At 52.3% G+C, this 19,792-nt stretch overlaps 2 protein-coding genes across 2 annotated transcripts; both read right to left on the bottom strand.

Moving 5' to 3' along the window:
- Window positions 1-5,129: 5,129 nt before the first annotated feature.
- LOC309884301 (dynactin subunit 2-like) lies at window positions 5,130-9,757 on the bottom strand (the record flags this gene model as incomplete). The annotated part of the gene is made up of 13 exons (XM_082773130.1): window positions 5,130-5,255; window positions 5,342-5,433; window positions 5,544-5,646; window positions 5,761-5,832; window positions 6,023-6,100; window positions 6,678-6,716; window positions 6,794-6,859; window positions 6,940-7,087; window positions 7,208-7,368; window positions 7,623-7,684; window positions 7,801-7,897; window positions 9,142-9,210; window positions 9,722-9,757. 13 exons carry the CDS (start codon window positions 9,755-9,757, stop codon window positions 5,169-5,171), a joined length of 1,110 nt encoding a protein of 369 aa, XP_082629256.1. The 3' UTR covers window positions 5,130-5,168.
- Window positions 9,758-13,218: 3,461 nt separating this feature from the next.
- On the bottom strand, window positions 13,219-19,792 carry LOC309884236 (antigen-presenting glycoprotein CD1d-like). The gene is made up of 6 exons (XM_082772995.1): window positions 19,674-19,792; window positions 18,266-18,523; window positions 14,002-14,283; window positions 13,634-13,918; window positions 13,400-13,496; window positions 13,219-13,315 (listed from the first exon to the last, which is right to left on the bottom strand). The coding sequence occupies exons 1-6, from the start codon at window positions 19,729-19,731 to the stop codon at window positions 13,309-13,311; spliced, it is 987 nt and encodes a 328-aa protein (XP_082629121.1). The 5' UTR covers window positions 19,732-19,792; the 3' UTR covers window positions 13,219-13,308.

Raw genomic sequence — 19,792 nt, 5'->3', positions numbered from 1 at the left:
GCAGGAGCAGGGCGCTGCTGTGATTTCCCATTGCCTTTGGATCTTGCCACCACCCGAGGACGCTCGCACACCACCACAGCCACCCATGGTGTAAGTTATCCTGTGTATCCCTAAAAACGTGATGCTTTTTGTAATTTCCCAGCTCATGAGGTGATCTGAAAGTTTTTTCATTCTTCCTTTTAAACCCACATTTCTGGCTGCATTGGGGATGGGGAAAAGCCTGAACACATAATTCAGATAATCCATAACGTGGCTCAGGAGCACAGGAGATGCTGGAGCAGCTCCACCAGGGCCTGTGGGGACGATCCACGCGTGTTCCCGTGCGTGCGGGGTCCCTGAGCCATCCAGCAGAAGCGGGTGCTGCTGACTTGCTCGTCAGCGAGATTTCACAACCGGGTGGCTGGCGCCTGTCCGAGACAGTTTGTGTTAATTGGGGGTTTTGCAAATAAACAGCTCTGGCGATGCTACCAGCTCCTCCACCCATACATGGAGCGTATGCTTGGGGAAGAGGCTCACCCGGGAGCTACAAAGCTGCCCCTTTCCACTTGTGGGACCTGCTGGGAAATGCAGAGCCCCGGATAGATGCAGCCCGTGACTGGCTTTTTGGGACAGAGGTGAGCCCTGTCACGGCACCCCCGAGGCCCCCAGCCCTCCTGTCTTCCCTTTCCCCGTGTGCCTTGAGTTACTGCAGATGTTTGCTGGACCCCGCCGTGTTGCCCCCCGCACTGCCCCCGGCGCCGCCGCTCCCACCTGCGCGGCTCCCGCTCGCCCCCGGCCGCCAGCGCCGGGATTTTTGTGTTTTGGGGGTGGGTGGCTCGGCTCGCCCCGCCTCCCCCCGCCCCGTTAAATGCCGTTCCCGGCGTATCTGAGTCAGTACCGAGGTGGGGAGCGGCTCCGAGGCCGGTACGGGTGAGTGAGGGGCTCCATGGCACCTGCGGGGAGGGGAAAAAGGGATGGGGTGAGGGGGAGCCCCGACCCCACGGGGGAGTGGAAGTTGGGGGGGGTACTCCTGGGCTGGGGGGTTAGGGAGCGCTGTGCCCCCTCGGGAAGGTGTCACTGTTCCCCTGATTATCACTGATTTTTGGGGTTTCCCCCCAGAAGTGTACTTGCTGAGCTTCCCCACCTATATGCTTTTTCCTTTCTGTGGTGCCATCGCGTACTGTCCCCGCTGTTTTTTTATTTTTTTGGGGGGTGTAGGGTGTGGGTACTGGGGTCACAGCACCCCACTGTGGAGAGGGGCCCCTGCTCTGCTCTCAGTACCTGCGGGGAGGATGGAGGCTCTTTCCTGCCACAGGGATGGCGCAGTTTGCAATCTGCATGCTCTGCTCACCTTTTGTCTAGCTCTGGGGTTGTTTCTCGCTTATACAAGCAAGGATCTCTTTTAACAGAGAATAATAAGGTCTTTTACACTTGGGCGAAGCACACCAAGCAATAGGAGAGCTAGATCTTGACAAAAGATAAGCTGAAAAGTGTGTCCTAAATTTGTTCTGCACCGCTTCTGCATGACTGGAAAATTGGGGCTGTGCATGCTCATAGCTCTGTTTGTGCATACCCATAAACATGTTTGCATAAGCAATCACCCACCTTTGGCTTAGAACTCTGAGCATTGCATGGGAAAAAATAGCTTTGGGCATATTTGCTGCAAGCAATTATGTGGGAAAACTTGTCTGGGAAATCAGACTGTTCTGTGTTCATCAGGTCTGTGCCAACTTGCAGCCGAGCAGGGCTCTGCAGGTAACATGGTGCAGTGGTGGGTAGCCTCTTGGGAATTTTTTCCCCCCGTTTGGCCAGAAGGTGCGAGGACGGCTGTTGCTGCAGAGTAGGGAGCTGCCCAGTCTGTCTTGGTCCTGGGAGCACCCATCTGGTGTGAGTGGGGAGCAAGGAAACGGGGCTCTGCTGCTCATGGGACTGGGGCAGGTGGGAGAGGGCTCCAAAAGAGGAGCCCTCTGTTCACAAGTTTTTACCTCTTCTACTTAATCCCATGGGATTTCTGCCTCCACCAAGGCTAGATTGCATACAGTTACTGCGAAGTCCTCCCTGTGGGACTCTTTGTAGCATCTCTTGGTAGCAATAACAAAGCTTTTCCCTGTCTTTTATTTTTTTCTGAGAACAGGAGTGATCAGTCACAGGCAGTCAGCCTGTAGGCTCTCAACAGCAAGTAGAAAGTGTATTTCACAAGCAGGTTCTTGCAATCTGTTTGGGGAATATCATTAGATTGGCATCTGGTACAGGCAAAAATTGTGCATGTAATCTCCTCTCGGATCTCAGCCCTGATATTTGCCACCAGGACTTGGCAATACAAAGAGCAGAGTTAACTACTGGGCTAAATCTAGCCTTGTCTGAAATACAAATTCCCATCTGGAGGGTGTGCAAGAGATCTTCGTGTTTGTAGTAAAATGGCACTTCCCATCAAAGCAGATGGGACTGCTGCATCTAACTGGGAAAAGCTGCTGTTCTTTTTTTTTTTTTTTTTTTTTTGGAAGTTCTAACTCAGTGTTTTTTGTTGTTGTTTTTTTTCATGAATAATTAAATAAATTTGATGGGATTAGTACAAGATGGGTATGGGTGTTGCTCTTGGTGGTGGTGGTAGTGAACAGAAAAGATGCGGCCAGCAAGGCAGCCTGTTGTAGGCAATCTGTGGTCACAGAAGATGTTTGTGCTCCGCTTGCTCATGAGGTAGTATTTCCCTTGAGGTTGGTACTAGGGGTTAAAAGTTTTCAAGAAAAGCCTTTGTTTAAACATTTTTAAAGTTTCCAATAGGGGCCCCTTTGTTCGCTTTCTGAGCAGTGTGCCTGCCTTGTTAAAAACTCAGCGCTTGCTTGCTTGTAAAATGCCACTTCCAAATGCTGGATGAACAGGGCTGGAACACAGGGAGAGGCAGAGAGAAGCAGCATTTGTACCTATGTGTCCATGCAAATGCCAGACAAACCCTCCCTAACTGAACAAAAGTGACCCAGGAAAACAACAATGAAGATTGAGTGGTGCTCACAAAGAGACTTACAAAAATCAGCTGCTCCCCCAGAAAGAGTCCCTTTTGTGCCAGATGTCCTGCATGTTTTTTCCAGCTGTGCTACGAGCTTGAGCGGCTCCTATGCCTCATCATTACCTTGTGGAATTGTTTTCTCTGCTTTGGGGACAAAAAGTCATATTGCTCTTTATCTCTTTGCCTGTGCGTATCATTTGGGATAAGGCTGTGAAAGGTTATATTCCAAAATATCTTATAATACACTGGTATAAAGATTGATTCCCATTATAGTATTAATCATTCATAACCCTCATGAAGTCAGTACCATTAAAAAATCAAGTCTGTTTTGCCCAAGAGCTTGGAGTCCAGACTTTATAAAGGATTGATATTTAACTACAGTACTTTGTGTGCTATCTGTCTATTACTAAAATTGTGTTCAGTGAAATCTGTTTAGGGAAAAGGTAATTGGGAGAAAACGGTGTTATGAAGTGCAATACTTTGTAGAAAGAAAAATGATTCCAAAACAAATCTGGGGTGAGGCAATTTGGAGCCTGTTAACTAAAAGAAGTCCTTGTAAGTGAAGAAACATGCAAAGGATACAGGGTAGAACAAATAGAGAAACAACCAGTGTGATGCCAAACTGACTCTATTAATTTTTATATCCCTTTTCTAGGTTTTGCCATCTTCAGAAAAGAATAATTCAAAGCAAGCAAGAGGCTGCGAAGAAAATAGCTCTTCCAGAACATTGTAGGCTGTGTTTTGGTGCACTTCAGAATACAATTGCTATATTTAATAATAGTCTGAACAATAACCAGCCACCTGGTCTTCATATCCCACAGCAAATTGATCATCATGGTGGGACAGAAGATAGTGGATTCTCTCTGTCAGGAAACTCAAGAAAGAGATGCTCAGAATGACATCAAAACTGTCAGCAGCCGGTTTTGCAGCCACTTGAAGAAGCTGGCTCTTGCTACCAAAAATGCTGCAATATGATATCCAAATGCAGATGCAATGAGGGAACTTCAGGATCAAAATGATGAGCTGTATAAATATATGCAGCAGTTTAGAGCAATGATGGAATGAAAGATGCTTCATGGTTTTTTTTTACTTTTTTTTTAAAAAAAAAAAAACAAACAAGTGGTGAAAACTGGAATCCCTTCATTATTAGAGTCCTCTTTGCTCTCTTTGTATAGGAAGCAAGGGGAGTGCAAGAAACTCAGTGCCGCCAACTTCATCATCCCCACGTATTCCTGACAGGTCATTTATCTCGGGTACTGATGCTCCTTTAGTAGGTAAAGACCCACACAATAACAGAGACGGAGAGGATTTGTGGTATTAAATCTGTACTTTCTCCTCCACTGTTCAGACACTGTCTAGAAGTGTTATCTTACTGTTGGGGCAGAAATGTTTGCTGTGTATTCAAACAAATTTTATTACCTGATTTTTATTTTTTTATTTCTGTACAGATAAATATATTGTCCTATTTTTTTTCTATTTGGGTTCATAGAGTCTGTTTTTAAATTTAAGCATACTGTTGTGTAAGCTGTGATATTTCTACATGTACCCATCATCATTTCTAGAGCACTTGACTCAAATCTCGTAATTAGGGGTAAAAAAAGCAGTATCTGGAGAATTAGCTTTGCAACTGTTTAATATACAAATGTGTAGGCTCAGGTTTGGGTTTGGGGCTTGGGGTGGGGCTCAGAGTTAGCTGTGGGTCCAGGGTCAGCTCCAGATCCAGGGCTTGAGGTGAGCTTTGGTGTGGGGGCTCTGGGATCAAGGGTCTAGGGCTAGGGCTTGGGGTTGGTGCACAGGCACAAGGAAAAGCCAAGTCTTGGCCAGGCTGGGTGGATGGGGCTGCTCTGCATGGTTCTGCACCACAAGGCATTCTTGGGGGGGGGGAGGCTGGAAGGGTTGGGGGACATGAAGGGACATAAGGGGCTGGGGGTACCTGGGGTGCACAGTCAGAGAGGAACTGGAGGCGGGGAGTCATTATGAATGCAATAAAATATGCATTTGAAATGCTGCATCTGGGCATTGCTGATGTGCCACAGACCAAAGCAGATGCCAACATGGACACACTTTCAGACAAAACATTTATTTAGGAATGGGGTGGAAAAAAAGCCTTCCAGGTTGGGAAAGATTCCAAGGGGGTTGTGGAGTTCGAGGTTGCAGCAATGCCCAAAGAGACTCTGGGTTTCTCTCACTGCTGCAGCTGCTTGATGTGGGCTTTTAGAGATGAAAAATTGTCCCTTACAATGGCCAGATTTTCCTTTAATGTCTTCTGGACCTGCAGGGGAGTCAGAGGGGCAGGGGATGAGTGGGAGAGGCAGGATGGGACCCACTCCTTCTCCAGTGCATGCCGGTGGGACTCACCTCCACCAGCAGCAAGGCCTTGCTCCTGAGATCAACAACCATCTCCTGCTGCATGGTCACCCAGTATACCAGGGCCTGCATGAACCACGTAGCTGGGAGGAAGGTAAAAGCTCAGTGCTGCTGGGGACTGCACCACCCCCCCTCCCAGCATGTTCTTCGTCATGCCACACCACTGTCCCCAGCATCCCCCCCAGCCCCTCACCTTCCTCATGCAGGTCCCTGAGGGTCAGCAGTCGCTGTACCACATCAGGCAGACTGCTGACCACAGGGTCCCAGCGCTGCAGCATCTCATGGACCTGGTGTATCTGGGGCAAGAGGTGGAAAGCAAGAAAGGAGGGTGTAAGCACAGTCTGCAGGGGGATTCCATAAAAGCCCCCCATGCTGGCGTTGCTTTGAGGGGCCCTCCCTGCTCCTCTTACTTTGCTCTGGGTTTCAGGATCTAGCATGATTGCCTTGTGCTTGGTGTTTTCAATGATCTTCTGCAGAACGCTCTGCAGAGGGAGAAGCAGATGTGAGACCCCAAATCCAGCAGTGTCCCCCACCCCAATTTCATAGCCTTTGCTGGTGCCCTCCCCTGGGTCTCCCATGGCCCTGTGCCACCCTCTGTGGGGCTGGTGGGACTATTGCTGGCTGGGGGCTGCAGGACTCCCCCCCAGCCTCCCTCTCTCTGAGCCCTCTAACCTGCAGCCTGGCCTCCACTTGGTCCAGCACAGCCATGTCCAGGATGTTCACTTTGGCTTGGAGGATCTGCACGGTCTCCTGGGGATGGAGAACAAGGTGAGGGGGGGCAGGCAGTGCCCCATGGCTGCCCCAGTGCCATGTACAGTGGTGGGGAAAGGTGTCCCACCATGCCACCCTCACCATGGCCAGCCATACCCTGGTGCACATTCAGCACAGCAGAGCTAACTGGTCAAAAGACATGACAGTCCCACTCCACTCAATGCTGATGTGGCCTCACCTTGAGTACTTTGTGCAGTCTGGGGCTCCCCAGTATGAGAAGGAGATAAAAAATACTAGAATGGGTCCCAAAAGAGGTGTTCAACAAAGATGGGGGAAGAGCTAGAGGGCACAACTTAGGATGAGCAGCTTGGTCTGTTCTTGGTTTGTTCAGCTTTGAGAAGAGCAACCTGAGGGGTGACCTCTTTGCTGTCTACAACACCCTCAGTGTGTAAAGCGGTGAGGGAGGTGCTGATCTCATTTCTCTGGTGACTGGGCGTGAGGGAACAGCTTAAAGCTGCACCAGCAGAAGTTCAGGTTGGGTATTAGGACATAAGTTCTTCACCGGGGTGGTGGTTGAGCAGCACAACTCAGGCTATTCTAGGATTCTAGGACTTACCACAAGGCTGGTGCCCTTCAGCCCAACCAACAGTGGGTTCTGTGGGGAGGAAAATCACATCAGTGGGGCAGGATGGAGAGCAGGAGAGTGGCAGGGCTGGAGCACCTGTCCCTTACCTGGCTGTCAGGCTCGTACCGTACCATCACCTCCAGCTGTGCCAAACGCTTCTCCAGCTCTGTAATCTGGGGGGGAAATAAGGGCTGAGAGGGCAGGACAGGCCATTTTGGGGTCAAACTCTGTGACTCCCCCTCCACACACTCACACTAACAGCCTGGGAGAACTGGTCCTGCTCTGGCCTCCAGTACAGCTCAAAGGTGAGCATGTCTCCAGTGGGAGCTGGAGCCTTGCCGGGTCTCTCCCCTGACACTGCCTTCTTGAACTTCACCTCCTCCAGCTGCTGCAACAGGCGCCTGTGCAAGGGGAAGAGGTGAGCGTGCTGCTCTGGTACTGCCTCACGGGGTTGCTGGCATCCTCCCCTGCTGCCCCCCACTTCCCAAGCTGAAGGCGTGAGGCCTCGGGACCACACTTACTTGGCCAGCGTGCCTTCGAGGTCCGTAAAGTCTATGGCTGCAGCAGGGCCCAGTAGCTTCTCCATGTGGCTGGAGACCAGCTGCTGCTTCAGGCCTTCCACCTGCCTGGCCAAGGCCACGGGCATCAGCTCCTCCTCAGCCTCCGACTCCTTCAATGCACTCTGTGCAGGGGTAGGACAGGCGGCTGTGTCAGCCCCCAAGGATGGCCTGCCTGCAGGTCCCTGCAGGTGCTGGGACACCAGTACCCAAAACCCTTTGGTAGTAGCTGTGCCTTCACAGACAGGCAAGTAAACTTGTGGCTGTGGGAGGGCTGTGGTGCTGGGCAGGGATGTAACTGTGTGTTGAGGAGGGACAAGGGACCAATGCAGTAGGGTAGTTCACACTAAAGGGACATCTCTGCACATGTTGGACTCACGTTTTCATACTCTCCAGACTTGTAGCCTGTTGTGCTGGTCTTGCTTGTGCTGTCGGAGAAATCTGGAAGACAAGAGCAGAGGGTCACCCCAAAATACCTGGGGAGTCTATGCCATCCCTGGGTCCATCTCAGCAACCCAGGGACCACAACTCACCCTTCCCCAGTCCCCTTGGCTCACCCACTCCCTTGGTGCCCAGGCGCTTGTCCTTGAACTTCTCAAAGGCAGCATTGGGGTTGATGACAAAGTGCTCCACACTGGTGCTGGTAAGCTCCTCCTGCACACAGGACACAGCACTAAGGACAAAGGAAGACTCAAGGGTTTGTGTGCAGGGCTGCCATCTCTCTGCTCTCTGTAGCCCTGGCAGCCTTTGAGGGCCAGTGCTGGGGACCAGATGGGTGGAAATGGGGCTGACGGCGGCCCCATCCTCTCCAACTGCCCAGGATGATGCACAAACCCCCAGGGCAACCCTCAGGTTGCAACAGGTACACAGGGGCAGGTGCAACAGTCAGACCCAGCAAAGGCTCTGCTTGGGCAGCAAGGGCTCTCCAGGATGCACCATTTCCCAGGGCATGGCTCATGCACATCAGACCCCTGGCCTGGCCTGGCCAACAGGAAAAATCCCACAAGGGCCTGGCAGCAGGGCCAGGGCACACTGAGGCACAACATCCTTTGGCGGTTCTGGGAGCCCCACAACCAGTAACAGGCAATCTGCTGCCACACGTGTTATGTGTGGTCGGGGTGACCCCAGTCCCACAGCTGTGTTTCAGGGTGGCTTCCATCATCCACAGGCTCTGGGGTGCTTGCAACTTGTGAGAGGACTTCAACCCCTCCAAGACTTCTCCACGGCTTTCCCTGCAGCCTAGATTGGACATGTCCCCTCGAGGGGCACGTGCAGACAGCAACTTGGGGTGCTTCTCACCCTCTGACACAGCAGGGCTCTGCAGGAGGTGCCCCAAGGACACCCTGCCTGCTCCCCTCTCTGGCCCCTGTGCCTGACCTGAAACACTCTCAGGGAGCTCCGGCACAGCACAAATGGAGAAGAAGGGGTGAGGGTAGCAGGGGCAGCTCTTCAGCATGGCTGGGGGGGCTGTCCAGCTGTGGGGAGACGGCAAGTGCCACTGAGCAGAGCAGTGGCTGACACACAGGCTCTTACCAGCTACTTGCGTTCCCCAGAGGTGAGAAAATCAGAGCAAAGTTAGGAGGAGAGGAGAGAGAAAGCAGTCCCAGCAGTGCCATTGGGACATGGCACTGCATTACGCAGGACACGGAGCCAGGGGACAGGGGCAAGGACACCCACCCAGCATGAGTCTTGCCCTTGCTCCTTGCTGCCCTGCAGCAATGTCAGGCTGAGACAGGGCCAACAGACCATGTTGGGGATGTGTCACTGCAGGGACATGTGCAGGGACAGGAGCCGACCCCTGTCCCAGAGATGATCTCGCTGAGCGAGATGACTGCAGGATGGGGGCACCGACACCCTTGCTCACCCCTACCACACATGGGGCCCCAGCAGAGCCTTACCAACTCAAACTCGGCCTGGTCGCCCTCGGGTGTGTCACTGGTCTCATAGACCTCTGGTTCATTCCAGGCCTAGGACACAAACAGGCTCAGCTATTTGCTGTTTCTCATCAAGCACCCCCAAACTGCCCCAGACATCTTCAGATGGTGCCTCTGCCCCCCACACACCCCACCCCCGGCAGTTCCCTGCCCACACTCACCTTATCTCCCCAAAGAATCCTCAGCTCTTCCAGACACCTCCAATGTCCCCAAGCCCCCTCTTCCTACCCCCATGCCCCTCACACCCCCTGTGCTCAGGTACCCTACAGGCACCCCCACACCTGCAGCCGCCCTGACCCCCCTGCAAGTCCCAATGCCCTGACACGCCTGTCTGTTGACCCCACCCCAGACAGCCCCGACTACCCCCCATCTCCCCAAACACCCCACTTACTGCCCTGCTGCCTCAGATCCCCCCAGGCACCCAAAACCAACCCCAATCCCCCCAGCTCCCCCATCTGACCCTGACATCCCCAACCTCCCCACAGGCCCCACGCTCTCTCCCCTGACCCCCTGCAGACACCCCAAGGCCCAGCCCCGCACGCACGATGCCGGGCAGGTCGGCAAACTTGGGGGTGGCCATGGCTTTGGGATCGCTGAGGGGCCTGGTTCTGGGGCAGTGCAGAGGGTGCCAATGGGGGCGGCTCCGGGCTGGTGTCGGACAGGGCTGGAAGCTGCTCACAGCCAGGGCAGGTGCGAGGCAGAGCTGAGCGAGGGCAGGGGTGGCCGTGTGGGGCCGCTCTGGAAGGTTCTGTGCCACAGGGCATGATGGGGGGGAAGAGACACAAGGGGACACCTGGGGCTGGGGGCACCCCGGGGTGCAGTCAGGGGGGAAATCTGGGGAGGGACACTAACGGTGCAAATTTAGTCCAAGCTTATGGTAAGAATTAGGGGAGGGAAAGGGTTGGGAAGGAGCATAAGTGCAGAGTCCTGTCGGGAGTGGAGTTTTGTAAAGCTTGCCAAGGGAATTTCAGGTCTCTTAGAGTGCTCTGTAAGGTTCTTGCCACTTTGTCATTAATCACTCACAGTCCCAACTTCAGAGCAGCTTCCCCCAGGTTATGAATGGTGCAGTCTTTGCAAGCTGTAGCTCTTGCCCAGGGCAAGCTGCGGGTGGGATGAAAGGTGCCCACCACCGCAAGTCATGCACAGATGCATTGAGGGGATAAAGTGCTCCAAGCCCTTGGCAAAGCAGCACTGCTCGATCTGTGACTGCTCGATCTGTGATCTGACTCCTGCAGGCAAGGCACCTGAAGAATACCAAGATCTTATATGAGATGGTCCAAGATGACACTTTCTGGGGAATATAGAGACATTTGCAAAAATTGACCTCTTGGTTGCCTGACTGGGATTGGCTCCAACAACATATTTTTAGCATTCTAGCAATAATGGCATTGTGTTTCTATCATTTCTCATGACATCTGAAGAAAAATATTGAACCCTACTGTTCTAAAAACTAAAGAGTGGGAGATGTGAAGAGCTACAAAACAAAATAGTAGTAAGAAAAGAGGACAGGAGAACTGAACATCAAAGTTATGTTTTTTTTTTTTTTTTTTTTTTTTGCAGTAGAATGTGTTTTTGCAGTGGAAAATTCCACTAACTTTTCATATTCAAAAGTGATTGTGTAGGTGTGACAGTGGCATAGCAGTGGGAAGTATGTTAAGAAGATAATGGGAAGGTCCTGCTGTCTCAAAATTAGCTAAGAAAAACAGGATAAGCAGTGGGAAATCAGTAAAAACAAAAAACCATGGGCCCTCTAGTCAAGAGAAAAGAAGAGAGACCCCACACTGGAGCAGGGGCATAACTGTGAAGGGGCAGTGGAAATGAAGTGTTACTGACATGCGGAGTCAGCTTGTAAAGTAGGTATGTTTATTCAGCCTGGACAGCATGGGGGGAAGTCCCACCAAAGTGCACACCACAACACGGCAACTTGCCTTGGTTATGTGCAGTCAAGTTACATATGCATGAAGTTCCCCAATGCTCCTATACATATGCGTGACCTATACCTACTTCATATTAAAATTAGTTCCAAGAAGGCATTTCCACAAACTCCTCCCATCTGCACTTGTGCAGTGCCTCCTGGTGGTGGTTGCCGGGGATCGTCGGGATGAAGGCCGATAACTCTTCATCACCTCTAGTTGACCCCCTGCCTTTGTGCAGACTCAGCTGCTCCTTGGCTCTCGTCCCAACCACAGGGTTGGTCTCAGCCGGTTCTTGAGACAGGTTCCCTGTTTTTGTCAGGAACCACCCTTTGTGAGGGGCCCCAAGACTTCTTGTTTTGCTTAATTTGCACAGTAGTAAGCAAAGACATTAAGCAACATCTATTTTTAATACAATAATCTAGGTATTCATTCGTCAGCATCCTGTCTACTAAGATTCTCTTAGCTCCCTCTCTCACTGCGGACTGATTGCAGCCCCCATGCCCTGCTTGGGGGGATGATGTAGAAGAGGCTAGATAGGAACGGAGGGTGTTTTTAGTTTGCTTTTGGGCAATAAACGATATTATTGCCAAGTTTGTTTTACCTGTGACAATAATTGGTGGGTGATCTCCTTGTCCTTACGTCACCCTTGAACCTTTTCCATTGTATTTTCTTCCTTTTTTTTTTTTTTTTTCTTTTCTTTTTTTTTTTTTTTTTCTTTGAGGCGGAGGAATGAGAATACAGTTGTGGTGGAGTTCAGCTGCCCATCAGGGTAAAACCACGACGGGTGCCAACCCCCTGGCTCCCCATGCTGGCTCCAAGCAGGGATGAGTGCAGGACAGAGCAGGGCTCTGTAGGGCAGCATCGACCCTGGCACCACCATTGCCTTGAGGCATTTCCATTCTCCCAGGATAGTAGTCACCCCTAAAACAGCCCCTGAACCCCAGGGGACTAGGTGGCTGTGCTACAGGGTGGGCTGGATCGCAGCACGCTCATACCCAGTTACTTGTGTTTCCTTACTTCCTTTTGTATGTTCACGAGAATAATAAATAGTCTAATGGTTTTATTCTATTCTCATTTTTGTCAGTGCTGGGGCAGGTGAGTCCAAGGGCCATTTCAGCCTTGTGCCATGGGGTGAAGCCATGGGTACACAGCAGAAAGGACAAGGGGGAGAGGAAAGGAGCTGCAGGGACAGCCTAGGGTCATGTGGGAGACAGCAAAGGGACATTGTGGGATGAGAAAATGGCCAGGGCTGGGAATGTGCAGCGCAGGAAAAAGGACACTGGGGGTAGGGAAAAGGGGCAGGTATGGCATAGGAGCACTAGGTTGAAGAAGGGGCAAAGGGACAAGACTGGAGACACAGGACAGGGTGGGGACACATGGGGAAGGGTGACAGGAGAGGGGTGCTTTGGGATATGAAGAGACCATTTTGCAGCATCAACCCTCCCCATCAGCTGGGGTTAACCCCCCCCATCACCTTGAGTTATCCAACTTTTGTTTGCCAGCCCCCAGTGTGTGTTGGCATCCTGCCTGGTCATGGGCCATGTTTTCTGTCCCTGGCAGGCGTGTCCTTTGCTGCCACTTGTGCCTGGAGCTCCCCACATCGTGTGGCATAGACCTCTTCATCCACTGTTGCCCTGGGACTAAACCATGGAGATTGATTCTGACTGGAACATCCCACTGGGTAGGCAAACCTTGATCCCACTGTCTAGCCTTGCGCCTGGGCTCTTTCCCCTTCCAAGCTGAGTGCTGGCCCCATACTTATTTGTCAACGTTCCTGGATCCCAGGGACCAAACCCTGGTTAAGAGGTGCTGATGTGCTCCTGAAGGGGTTGGGGTAGGGGGAGGCGATACCCGCCCCCCTATGCTGGCATTGCTCCTCTGTCTTGGGTTGGTGTTGACGGAGTCCTGCCACTTTATGGGGAGCCTGGTGCCCCCCGGGACAGGGGCATAGGGCCGGGTACTCACTGTCGGTCTCAGGAGGCTTCCCTTCATTTCTCCCAGTGGTGAGGAGTGTGGGCCCTGCACTGCCCCAGGTCTCTGCCTGGCCCGCCCAGGGTGGGACAGAGCTGTGTGGTGCCAAGTGTTCCTTGGTATTTGTCACAGCACATAGTGGGATACTGCAGGCTCGAGGGTTTTAAATAGCAGTTTATTATCAGGAAGTTGAGGGTATTGGCATGGCCTCTGAGTATCCCTGGGGCTGGTGCATCCCACGCTCTCAGCGCCTGCAGGAGAGATGGCAGTGAGCAGGGCCAGTTGAGAGTTCTCAACCCCTTCCCCAAGCAGCATGGCTGGCAAGGAGATCTCACCTGTGCCTGTAGTACCAGACGGTCCCAATGAAGGCCGCAGCCACAGTGAGCAGCACCACAACAGCAACACCAATGCCAAGGGCCACCTTGGAGCTGCCTGAAGGAGAAAAGAGACAGTGGGGCTGCAAGTGCACAGATGGCCACGGCCAGAGTTGCTGTTGGAGCTGGGCTCACCGTCTCCTGTACTGGGCTCTGGGTCACTGCCTACACCCCATCACTGTGGGTGGTACTTACCCCAGGGGATGAGGAGGCTGCGGGTGCCCAGGCTGCAGTGGCGCACGCGGCAAGCATAAGTGTGCCCATCGCCGGGGGCCACGACGAGGGTGCTGCGGAGCTGGTAGGTGAGGTCAGCATTGGGCAGGATGGTGCTGGTGTTGAGTCCTGGGCCCGGCGGCACCTCCTGGCCATCCCGCAACCAGGCCACACTGATGGGTCGCGGGTAGAAGCCAGTGACACGACAGACTAGCAGGAGCTGAGCTGGGTCGCGCTTGTGGGCAAAGACAGTGGCCACAGGTGGCTCTGGGGGGCAAGAGTGAAGGAGTAAGGGGAGCCCCAGTGGAGAAGCTTTGAAGTGGGCCATACTGGGGTCTGGGTGTTCTCACCTTGTCTCTCCAGAGCCGCCCTGCCGTATTCAATGAATCTCTTCATGTGGTCAATGCAGGTGAAGTTGAGGAGGTACTGCAGTGTTGCGCAAAAACCAATGTAGCTGTTGAGCTCCCTCTCAACATTCACCGCCAGCTCACTCTCCTGCCACCTCTTCCAGTGGCTGCTGTCCACATCAAAGCTGAGGAAGTTGTGAGCATTGTAGGCAAGATGGTAGAATTTTGTGGAGGAGCCATTGGGGTGCAGTTCACAGCCCATCCTGCACTGGAACACAAAAGGGTCTGGAGGAGGGGGTGGGTATCAGGAGTGCATCTTGAGCTGGAGCCAGAGCTTGAAATGGCAGTTCAGCATTCCCTTCTTTGGGCACAGGCCTTTCCCCCTTCCCTCTGCACCCCAAATTATTCCCGCATGTCACTGCTCATTGTGCTGGGTGTAACTGCTCTGAATGAGAAACCTGCCTGTGAGCCCTGGAGCCCGTTCTCCTCAAGCCACTTGTTCCTGCAGCTGGGTCAGGAGCACAGCAAAGGGGGAACCACCACCTTGGGAGCATGACAGGACATGGGGTGCAGGCGTGTGGCTGTGGTAACAGGGGTGGTGCCACTTTGCCTTGCACCCTGCCCATAGGACACCAGCATTGGAATGGCGTGCAGAGCCAGGCACTTGCTCTGTTTCCCATCCCACAAAGGAGAACAGAGAGGGTTGAACTTATACTCCACAGCCTTGGAGGACTTCGCTGGTGGGATTTGGGGTGACCAGAGAAGAATATGCGGCCTGGCATAAGGGCATAAGTGGAGACACAGCCAAAGATGGACTCAGTGATGCTTGTGGATGCCTTCCAACTACCACTTCCACTGTGGATTTTCTGATTCTTTGATTCTCTGATTCTAAAGGTTATGTTGGGGACTAGGACATCCTGGTGCAGGACAGGTGGTTCAGGGGGCTCATTGCCCCAAGATAGGGCCTATCTCCTGCTCTCCTGCTAGCCCTTGGTTAGGGAAGCGACTGACAGCGGCTCTGAGCTCCTACTCACAGCTTTGTGCCTGTCCTCAGTGTTACATATGGAGTGGTAATTCGTGTCGAGAAAATGGTTGATATTAATAAAGAAGGGGGAGATTTGGGAATGTGGCCATGGGGGTTGGAAAGCCCCATGGTTGAGATAACATTAGACTCTTAACGACGAGGCCATCAGGAATATAAAAGAGTTTAGAAGGAGTAAAGAAGGGTGATTCAGGAGACTCCATGCAGTCTCCAGTTTCTTGTTCTCCAGCCGTTAAGGCATGGAAGTTTCTGGGTGTTTGCTGTTGTTGTTACATTCAAAGTTGTTTGACCAATGAAAAGTTGTTTTGAAAAGAACTGCTGTGGAGAAGGGTATAAGAGGGGAGCCTGTCCTCAAGAAGAAAAAGGCAACATGATGTAATGAAGTTATGTCATCAATAAAGAAGCAGGAAAAAGACGTGAGGAGGAACAGGCTGGCGGAATGGAGACCAGGACAGGAACAGGCACATTGATCGCCTCATGAAGATAGGTTCGGCCAGACTCAGCAAATCGCTCAGAGGAGCTCATGCAGAAAGTCACTAGAAATGGGCACACTGGAGCTGGGAAGAAGCTCAAGCTGAGAGAAGCGGACCCAACTGCCCCTCGCTGATAAGCAGTTGCACATTATGGGGAATCATACGTCCTGGTAACCTTACAGCTTTTTCTCCTTGTTAACAATTAGACACTTTATGAGCCTGAAATATGGAACCAAATTCATGTCAAGGTGTGGGACTGCAACTGAAAATGACAAGGTTGCAGTGGGATTGCTCGGCACCTGGCGAGCAGTCCCTGAGGCCTTAAAGAGCCCTGTGGGACCACAGTCAGAAATGTGTGGTTTGCCAGATAGTGAGGGAGCTGCGGGCTCCTTTACTGATCTGACTGCTACGCCATCGGCCCCTCTGCTGCTACAGCCATCTCAGGCCTTTGCTGTTACACCCCCTGCTGATCTGGACGTGCCTCTTGAACCAGGCCTCTTGGCCTTCAAAAGGAGATCATAGAATCATAGAATATCCTGAGTTGGAAGGGACCCTTAAGGATCATCAAGTCCAACTCTTGACACCACACAGGTCTACCCAAAAGTTCAGACCATGTGACTAAGTGCACAGTCCAATCTCTTCTTAAAATCAGACAGGCTCAGTGCAGTGACCACTTCCCTGGGGAGCCTGTTCCAGTGTGCAACCACCCTCTCTGTGAAGAACCCCCTGCTGATGCCAAGCCTAAATTTCCCCTGCCTCAGCTTAACCCCATTCCCGCGGGTCCTGTCACTGGTGTTAATGGAGAAAAGGTCTCCTGCCTCTCGACACCCTCTTACGAGGAAGTTGTAGACTGTGATGAGGTCTCCCCTCAGCCTCCTCTTCTCCAGGCTGAACAGGCCCAGTGACCTCAGCCGTTCTTCGTACGTCTTCCCCTCCAGGCCTTTCACCATCTTCGTAGCCCTCCTCTGGACACTTTCCAACAGTTTCATGTCCTTTTTATACTGTGGTGCCCAGAACTGCACACAGTACTCGAGGTGAGGCCGCACCAGCGCAGAGTAGAGCGGGACAATCACCTCCCTTGACCTACTAGCGATGCCGTGCTTGATGCACCCCAGGACACGGTTGGCCCTCCTGGCTGCCAGGGCACACTGCTGGCTCATATTCAACTTGCTGTCTACCACGACCCCCAGATCCCTCTCTTCTAGGCTGCTCTCCAGCGTCTCATCGCCCAGTCTGTACGTGCAGCCAGGGTTTCCCCGTCCCAGGTGCAGGACCCGGCACTTGCTCTTATTGAACTTCATGCGGTTGGTGATCGCCCAGCTCTCCAACCTATCCAGATCCCTCTGCAAGGCCTTTCCACCCTCATTCGAGTCCACAACTCCTCCAAGTTTGGTGTCATCAGCAAACTTGCTCAATGGATATGCTGGATATAAGATGGATATGCTTTTCTGTGATCCGGGAAGAACGGGACACATAAAGCCCAAAGGCTGAGTTGCTTGACAACTTAAAGCAGGACTTATTGTTCAAAAGGAGTGGAAAATGGCGACTTGTTTGTAATCAAGACAAAGAATGGAAAATGGACACCGTTAAGTCATGGAACTTAAAGGATTGCTTGTTACCTTTCCTGATTGTACGTATGTATAGGCATACTCGGGTTTAGTATGTAAAGCAATGTTCTGTATATTTAGAATGTTTGATGTTCGTGTGTGCGTGTTGGTGGAGCGTAGACTCCACGCACACCCAGTGCTGTTTACTTGCCTTTTATACCTTTTAGAAATATTTGTTTTATAAATATTACAAAATTCAGATTGAATTGAGACCTCATTTATAACATCAGCAAACTTACAGAATCATAGAATCACAGAATCATTAAGATTGGAAAAGACCTCCAAGATCATCTGGTCCATCCATCCCCCAACCACCAATATTATCCACTAAATCATATCCCTAAGTACAACATCCAGGCTTTTCTTTAGCAACCCCAGCGATGGTGACTCCACCACTACCCTGGGCAACCCGTCTCCAATGCCTGACTGCTCTTTCCGAGAAGAAATGTCTCCTCGTTTCCCAATTGACCCTCCCCTGGAGCAACTTGAGGCCATGACCTCTGGTCCTATCGCTAGTTACCTGTGAGAAGAGGCCCACCCCCAGCTCCCCAAACCTTCCTTTTCAGCAGTTGTAGAGAGCAATAAACTCTCCCCTGAGCCTCTTCTTCTCCACACTAAATAATCCCAGTTCCCATATGACTTGTGCTCCACCCTTCACCAGCTTTGTAGCCCTTCTCTGGACACTCTCCAGTGCCTCGATGGCTTTGTTGTTGTGAAAGGGCCCAGAACTGAACACAGCACTTGTGGTGCGGCCTCCCCAAAGCAGAGTACAAAGGGACGATCACCCCCCTGGTCCTGCTGGCTACGCTATTCCTTATACAAGCCAGGATGCTATTCTTGGCCACCTGGGTACACTGCCGGCTCATGTTGAGGTGAGCATCAATCATCACCCCCAGACCCTTTTCCTCTGCACAGCTTTTGAGCCACTCTGCCTCAACCCTGCAGCACTGCAAGGGGGGCAGAGAGTGTGAACTCATTCCTCCACTACCAGAAATTATGCAATCGAGTTTCCCTCATTTGTGGAAATCCCAGTGATTAGCACACCCAAAGTGCAGGGGATGAGCCTCACCCTGGGAAAACCACTGCCTAATCACGGTACCTCCCCTGCCATTTAAGTAAGAAAAGGAGGATCACCCAGTACTCACAGGGAATCTGGTACAGCCTAGCTTTGTTCTGCAGTATCAGAATGTAGTTGTACAAATAGATCCTGAACAGATTTTGCAGGTTTTCCCACTCGTCTGCGGGCAGGGCTGAGAAGACCCATGGTTGGAGGTAAATGATTTCCCGGGTGTAGTTCTGCAGGGCAGCAAAGACGATGTCCTCCAGGGTGGCCCAGCCTGAAAGTTCCACCGAGTTGCTATTGTAGAAGGTACAGCTATGGAATAGGTGGAGTTTCTGAGAGCCTGTGGGGTGACAGAGGAGAGAAGGTTGTGCTGATTAGCACGAGGGTGAAGGAGAAGGGCAGGAGGCCCCAGGAGGAGGAGTGGCCCACAGGGTCCTCAGGGATGGGCAGAGTGAGATGGGGAAGGTGGGCAGGGCAGGGGAAATCCCCTTGTCTAGCTGCTTTCACACAATTTGCAATTTCCTTCCACTGCCTCGATGTGCCTCACTCTCTCGGCTTCTTCTCTAATTCCCTTTTTACCCCTTCACCACCCTGATGTGACCACCTGAGAGCTATCACTTGGCTGTGTGGAGGGGACAGCAGGGGTGCTCTTGTCTGTGGCTGGGAACAACAGTTCCACCAGTTCACATGGGGACCCAGGTCCGGCAGAGACCTGCTCACAGTGCAGGAAATCTTCTCAAGGGGGAAGTGGGGGAGGAGAATTTTGCCTAGGTTTGTGGTGGTGGGGGGCTGCTGGGCAGCACTCATGGGAAACTGGATCGTGACAGGAGGCAGGAGAGCAAGTCCAACACTCACACAGTGACTCCTGTCATGCTGAATGAAACCCTGAGAACTAATGGCACAAAGTAAAGCCTGGATTGGGGCAGTAAGAGCCCCCCTGCCTGGAGTGCAATGAGTACCTGATCTCAGCATGGAAAATGCAGGCTGGAACAAAGCTGGAGGCTCCTTGTGGCTGCAAAAGAAAGCTTTAACCATAGCAGAAGCATGCAAAGGATCCAGCAACCTTTCAATGGCAAAAGAAATGATCCCACATGCTCAGGGCAGTGCCCAGGACCTGCTTAAGCGGTTAGAGCCCAGTGCAGGACTGTTGAGCCACGAGGGGAAAAGATACCCTTCCACGTGCGCCCATGAACGGCCAGGAGGAAAAAGGCACGTTTGGGGACACTCCATCACCCCAAGCCTGCCTGGGAGTCCTTGGCCCTTGTGCTGGAGCTATCAGCAGTGGTCTGGTCAGGATGGTACAGGGCAGTGAGCCCAGAGCTGGACATGGGAGCAGAGGGGGTGGGCAGAGATAGGGCACCTTTGGATGCTGCACCTAAGTGACGGGTATAATCTCCCCATGCACCTTCATCTCCCTGGGCCTCACCCCCTGCCACCCCTGTACAGACCCACAGTAGAGAGAACGGAGCAGATAGGAGTGTGCCACTTACCCTCTGGGTCTGCCCACATCCCAGGAAGGATGAAGAGAAGAAGGCAAGGGAACTGCATGCTGCCAGTGGTGAAGCCCCAAGCATTCAGAAGTGGGTGCAGCACGAAGCGTAAAGGGCTG

Source organism: Aythya marila, assembly GCF_965140915.1.
Source record: "Aythya marila genome assembly, chromosome: 16".
Lineage (NCBI taxonomy): Eukaryota > Metazoa > Chordata > Aves > Anseriformes > Anatidae > Aythya > Aythya marila.
This window is presented reverse-complemented; position numbering and strand designations above follow the sequence as displayed.

Coding starts and splice junctions, on each gene's coding strand:
- LOC309884236 (XM_082772995.1), bottom strand. CDS start 19,731: ATGCAGTTCCCTTGCCTTCTTCTCTTCATCCTTCCTGGGATGTGGGCA. Junction 13,919..14,001: donor GGCGGCTCTGGAGAGACAAG/GTGAGAACACCC, acceptor CTTGCCCCCCAG/AGCCACCTGTGGCCACTGTC. Junction 13,497..13,633: donor CAGCCTCCTCATCCCCTGGG/GTAAGTACCACC, acceptor TTTCTCCTTCAG/GCAGCTCCAAGGTGGCCCTT.